Genomic DNA, 6576 nt, shown 5'->3' with positions numbered 1-6576 from the left:
TTGAAGACTAGATCACCTGATATCACATGATATCAAGCAGATTAAGTACAGCATGGACTAAATAATAAAATGGGAGAGAATAGGGAATACAATACTAAGTATCATATCAAAGTAGGATCCTGACATGATTCTATTTCAGTGGTTTATACATATTTTTATTCCACCACATAGTCGCCTCATACCCATCTTATTAATAAGGAAATGGCAGAGACTGAATAGAGAGGCAGTCAGTTCAATTTGAGAAAGTTGCTTAAATAGGAGAGTGTGAATTAGCTTTGCTCCAGAGAAAAAGTTGAACTGAAAACCCTGAGGTTTGCAACTTTAAACAAATCCTAACTTATTTCTCATGTATTCCCACCAAAACAACAGTAATTGAGGTTATCCAAGAGGTATTTTTTCTACAAAACATTGTGAGCTATGTCAGGCAAAAACATAATTTAGCTCCTGCTGCTAAGTCACTTCAGTCGTGTCCGACTCTGTGCGACCCCATAGACGGCAGCCCATCAGGCTCCCCTGTCCCTGGGACTCTCCAGGCAAGAACACCGGGATGGGTTGCCATTTCCTTCTCCAATGCATGAAAGTGAAAAGTGAAAGTGAAATCGCTCAGTCGTTTCCGACCCTCAGCGACCCCATGGACTTCAGCCTTCCAGGCTCCTCCGTCCATGGGGTTTTCCAGGCCAGAGTACTGGAGTGGGGTGCCATTGCCATCTTCAAATACTTTCACCTCCAGCCTCCAACCGCAATACTGGAATTGTGGAAAGTCATCGGAATCTATAACAGTCTTCAAAGTTAAGTGCCTAACATGTGAAAGACATTCTAGGGACTACAAATATACATGGTACATAGTATATCACCCATTAAGATGCGCATGTTTGTTATTTGGTAAGAAAACATTACGCTTCTGCAGAGATGCTAATCGTCCAACTTTCAGGCACAGAGACGCTTTCCTTTCAACTAAAAAGCCCCAATTTCTAAAGCACTGTTTCCCCAATTCCCATAGCGTACTACAATTTGCCTGAATGCACTGTGAATGCTGATATAAATTAATCCGGGTTCAGAGTATTCACATTTTGAAAAATTACTTAGTACTAAATTCGCTGAATAGTAAAGGATCTCTTTGGACCTTCAAGTTTTAAATGTGAACGTCTCCATCTTTCCTTTCACAACCAAAGCTCCTCCTCCCATCCTCCAAAGTTGACGAAATCAAACACCTTGGACCTGAACGTTATAGTAATTCGGATCACTTGAGAGAAAAGAAAAATAACCAGGGCGGGGGAAACGCACAAATTTTTAGTTTGGGGATTGCAAACATGGAGAAATGCCTCCTCCTGATGGTAAGAGGTGGAAACAGCAGGAAAAAGGCCGACAAAGATCTTCAGGAAAAGCAACTACTTTCATTTCAAAGCATCAAACTGCTCAAGTCAGTGGCCCTCAGATCGCCGAGGTCGGCCTCTTCCGGTTGCTCTGACCACTCAGTGCGCCCTGTGCAACGTGATTGACAGAGTAAGAGCCCTGTCCTTTACCTAAATTCGTCACTCAGGAAACAGTGAACCCGACCCTTCCGGAAGCTCCGCGTTCGCGCTCTCCCGGCATCCTTTGTCTTCCGGCTGTGCTCAGATCCCTCCGGCGAGTCCCGCTTTGCGCGCCCATTTCGATCCCGAGTGTCAAACTCAGCTTTGCGGACTTGAGACTTCTGCACAGATTTTCCGGGCCTAGGTCCTTGGCTATGGGGGCAGGAATGGCTCAGCTGGAGGGTTACTATTTCTCGGCTGCCCTGAGCTGTACTTTTTTAGTGTCCTGCCTCCTTTTCTCTGCTTTCAGCCGGGCCCTGCGAGAGCCCTACATGGACGAGATCTTCCACCTGCCGCAGGCGCAGCGCTACTGTGAGGGCCATTTCTCTCTCTCGCAGGTGGGGTCCCCAACCTGTCTGCACGCTCACACTGGCTAGAAAGGGAAGATCTGGCCCCAGCGCTAATTTCCTCCGTCTTTATCCTTAGCTCCCTTCACTCCAAACAGGAAAGGAACTGGGTAATTTTTTGTTCCTCTGAGATCTGTAAAATATTTGCTAAATGAGTGCATAAATGGCAGATTTGTCTCCTAGCAAGAAATCCTCTGGGAGATTAACTAATGGGGAGCTAAGTTATTGCCCCTCTTTTTGGCAACTAATGAAAGCTATCCTAGTTTTTCTTTGCCAGTTCCAGAATTAGAGGCGTTGGATTGCTCCTAGGAAATAAAAAAATTTCACATTCGGTCACCTGTCAAGCATCTCACTGTGTATTTTGAGAGTGGGATAGGAGAGGGCTGGGATATCTTCAGCCACTAAGAAGTGACAAGATATGTTAGTTCCACCCTTGGTGTTTTTAACAACCTTCTGTAAACTGGATTAACTGTCAACCAGTGAAGTGTTTGAATATGTATTTGGAAATGGCAACCCAGGCTAGTATTTTTGCCTGGGAAGAAATCCCATGGGCAGAGTAGCCTGCCAGGCTACTTACTGTCTGTGGGGTCACAAATAGTCAGACAGGACTTAGTGCCTAAACAACAACAGCAGCAGCATATGCAGATATGGATATAGAAATCCTTTGGGAGAAGGCATTGTAGAGTATGGTTAAATATAGTTTATAATTATAGAAAAACCTGGTTTTAAAACTCGGTGCTAATGTTTACTATTCATGTGGCTTGGAAATTTTCTGAGTTTCTGATTACTCATCTGAAAATTATGGTACACAGTATCTATTATAGGGCTTGTTACAGGATTATATACAGAGTATTGGCTCAGTATATTGTAGTTGTCATTATGGACCCTGTGCTTTAATCTCTTTATTTTTCTCTTCATACCCATCAGACTTCCAGCAGGTATTTCCAGGCTTTTAAAAATTGTAGCGTTTACAATTTAATCTCCAAAAGACAGGCCCTCCAAAGAGTATGTCTTGGAAACTGAGTTTAAGTTGTTGACTGCTGGTTGCTGATACTTTAACAGTCAGAAAGCAAATACCAAAGACAATAAGGAAGACTTCTTTAGAGGAAGTGTCTGATTTGCCCTGATGTTAAAAGGACTCATTTAACTGTCATAGGATAACTTCCCAGAGATGCCTGATTGTTGGTAAAGATGACATTTCTGTGTCAGTCTTATCAATATAATCTGTTTCTTGCTTTTGCTTCGTTGTTGACCTTTTGTTTTTAAGTGGGACCCCATGATTACTACATTACCTGGCTTATACCTGCTGTCAGTTGGAGTGGTCAAACCTGCCAGTTGGATCTTTGGATGGTCAGAACATGTTGTCTGCTCCATTGGAATGCTCCGATTTGTTAACCTTCTCTTCAGTGTTGGCAACTTCTATTTACTATACTTGCTTCTCCGCAAAGTGCAACCCAGACACAAGGTTTGTTTCCAGAATAATTTAAGTTTATGTACAGGAAGGTCCACAATTATGGTGAATTTATGAAATTTTGTGGAAAATGTTTCTAACAATATTTGTATAGATTTTGTAAAGTTAAAGCAAGTCTTCTACCCCCGTTTTAGAAGATATTTGTGTTTAAATATTTGAAAAACTAATTTATTTATAAAATATATAAATTTCCATGAATTAAGTCAGTTCAGTAAATATTTATTGAGCTTATTCTGTGTGTTAAGCACTGAGACTACAGAGGTAAGTGAAGCCGTCTTTTTCTTATAAAACTTGTCTTCATTAGGGGGAACAGATGTTACCTGTGCAGTTTTTTATGATTTAAGAATGCAGACCCTGGAGGTGAATTATGTGGGTTTGAATTTTATCCACTTACTAATTGTGTTACTTTGGGCAGGTTACCCCTTAGTGACTCCATGTTTTCATTTGTTAAATGGGGAAAATATAGACTCAACCTCACAGGACTATCCTGAAGCATAAAAGAGCTTAATAAATGGGAAGTTCCTAGAATATTGCCAGATGTAATTGTAAGGAATCACTAAATATTAACTATAATAGTTTTAACTTAAATGATTCCAGTAGTATAAATTGTGGGATAACGACAGCTGTAAAACACTACAAGAATACAGAGAAGGAGCAGAAGAGCACTTGTTGCAGCCTGACTGGGAAGGAAAGCTGTTGGTTGCATTGGGTAAGACTTCACATATCAGGAAGATCATACCTGATCTGAATCTTGATGACAGATAGGGCTGTAGAATAGGAATGAATTCTTACAGAAATAACATAAGGAATTGTAGAAAGACATGGAGCAACAAGATACAAGAAATTGCTATTTGTAACTATAAGATTATAAAGTACAGGGATGTGAGGCTACAGAAGTAGGTAGGAGAGAAGTCATGAATATCCTTTTTATGTCATGGAAAGTATTCTAAATTTTACCTAGTAGGTGATGGAAAGCCCTTAATTTTAATCAAAGGAATGGCATGATCTGGCTTGGTGATTTAGATTAACTGGAAGATAGAATTCAAGGAAATAAGAGTACTTTCAAATTCTGAAATAGATTATCAGGCCAAAAGAAGATGTTTAACTTTAGCTGAGCCCCACTATTTTCAGGAAGATCCCTGTAATTTCATCACAGAATAGTAAGATCATTGTGTGTGGTGGTATAAATGTTATATACGTATTTAAATTCTCTCTAATGCAGAGTTTTGAGACTGCACTAGAAATTGGTGATGATGGCCAAGTGAAAGCTTATGGAAGGCTCACTGAATTGGAACCACTTGCACTGTGTCCCATTCATGTCCATGTTCTCTATAGAATTGAGTTCATAGTCTTGCCCACAGTAACTCCTTAACTATTTGTTGAATGATTCAGTCTCATAGGCAGTAGAAGCTTTGACACACATATGTATTGTTTTATTGGCCTCCAAATGGCTAGGTGTAACTAAAAAGTATCAGAAAGTTCCCTCATAAATATATACTGTATTTTTCCAAAGATTAATATTGAATAATTTTATTTATGTAGAACTCAGGCAGTTTTTGGTTTGTTTGGTTTTTTCCCTTAGTAAATCTCTCCCTTAGCTCTGCAGAAATAGCCTATTGGTTTTATTGTGAACTGTATTTTCTCTTTTCATAGGCTTCCTCATGTATCCAGAGGATTTTGTCAACATTAACATTAGCAATATTTCCCACACTCTATTTTTTTAACTTCCTTTATTATACAGAAGCAGGATCCATGTTTTTTACTCTTTTTGCCTACTTGATGTGTCTTTATGGAAATCATAAAACTTCAGCCTTGCTTGGATTTTGTGGCTTCATGTTTCGTCAAACAAATATCATCTGGGCTATCTTCTGTGCAGGAAATGTCATTGCACAAAAGTTAACTGAAGCTTGGAAAACTGAGCTACAGAAGAAGAAAGAAGAGAGGCCTGCCCCTATTAAAGGACCATTTTCAGAATTCAGGAAAATTCTTCAGTTTCTTTTGGCTTATTCCATGTCCTTTAAGAACTTGAGTATGCTTTTACTTTTGACTTGGCCCTACATTCTTCTCATGTTTCTATTCTGTGCTTTTGTGGCAGTTAATGGTGGAATTGTTATTGGTGACCGGAGTAGTCATGAAGCCTGTCTACACTTTCCTCAGCTGTTCTACTTTTTCTCTTTTACTCTCTTTTTTTCCTTTCCTCACCTGCTGTCTCTTAACAAAATCAGGGCTTTTCTTTGCTTAGTTTGGAAACGGAGAATTCAGTTTTTTGTGATAACTTTAGTCTCTGTATTTTTAGTTTGGAAATTTACTTATGCTCATAAATACCTGCTAGCAGATAATAGACACTATACGTTCTATGTGTGGAAAAGAGTTTTTCAAAGATATGAAATTGTGAAATATTTGTTAGTTCCAGTCTATATATTTGCTGGTTGGAGTATTGCTGACTCATTAAAATCAAAGTCAATTTTCTGGAATTTAATGTTTTTCATATGTTTATTTACTGTTACAGTACCTCAGAAGCTGCTAGAATTTCGTTACTTCATTTTACCCTATGTTATTTATAGGCTTAATATACCTCTGCCACCCACATCCAGACTTGTTTGTGAGCTGGGTTGCTATGCAATTGTGAACTTCCTAACCTTTTATATCTTTCTGAACAAGACTTTTCAATGGCCTAACAGTCAAGACATTCAGAGGTTCATGTGGTAATATCAGGGATATCTTGAACTCTAAAAATAGACTTATTATTTAGACTATTTCTATAATGAAAACTAAGTAGAAATTTTGGAATTTCTTTTAGACACTCTGGGGACCCTCAGATCACATCAGATTTTTTGTTTTAACTATCTGAAACATGTATTTTAAATATGCATATTTAAATATGTATTTAAAATATGTATTTTAAATACATACACACACATACATATATATGTATGTGTATATATATATATGTTTATATATATGTATATATATAAACTTGAGGAAGTTAAATGGTAAAGAACTGAAGAAAATTTAAGACTTGCTCCATAAGCTTAAATAAAAATGGGAAAAATAAAATTATAGCTATCATATTTCTTTAACACTGTTTGCCACTCAGAAAGCTTAGAAGCTTTTTATATACAGGTTTAAGAAAACTGAGCATGCTTTATAATACTAAAACTTATTTATTAATTCTCTTCAGAAAAAT

The 6576-nt window shown here is 38.2% G+C and overlaps 1 protein-coding gene across 1 annotated transcript; it reads left to right on the top strand.

The window, feature by feature from the left end:
- The first annotated feature begins 1660 nt into the window (after window positions 1-1660).
- On the top strand, window positions 1661-6185 carry ALG10 (ALG10 alpha-1,2-glucosyltransferase). Its single transcript, XM_068971639.1, has 3 exons — window positions 1661-1909; window positions 3186-3383; window positions 5043-6185. The coding sequence occupies exons 1-3, from the start codon at window positions 1727-1729 to the stop codon at window positions 6096-6098; spliced, it is 1437 nt and encodes a 478-aa protein (XP_068827740.1). The 5' UTR covers window positions 1661-1726; the 3' UTR covers window positions 6099-6185.
- The last annotated feature ends 391 nt before the right edge of the window (window positions 6186-6576 follow it).

Source organism: Capricornis sumatraensis, chromosome 4, assembly GCF_032405125.1.
Source record: "Capricornis sumatraensis isolate serow.1 chromosome 4, serow.2, whole genome shotgun sequence".
Lineage (NCBI taxonomy): Eukaryota > Metazoa > Chordata > Mammalia > Artiodactyla > Bovidae > Capricornis > Capricornis sumatraensis.
This window is presented reverse-complemented; position numbering and strand designations above follow the sequence as displayed.

Bases quoted from the DNA above. Each gene is read 5' to 3' on its own strand.
- ALG10 (XM_068971639.1), top strand. From the start codon at position 1,727: ATGGGGGCAGGAATGGCTCAGCTGGAGGGTTACTATTTCTCGGCTGCC. The intron at 1,910-3,185 runs GTGGGGTCCCCA...TTTGTTTTTAAG, and splicing joins GCCATTTCTCTCTCTCGCAG to TGGGACCCCATGATTACTAC. The intron at 3,384-5,042 runs GTTTGTTTCCAG...CTCTTTTCATAG, and splicing joins AAGTGCAACCCAGACACAAG to GCTTCCTCATGTATCCAGAG.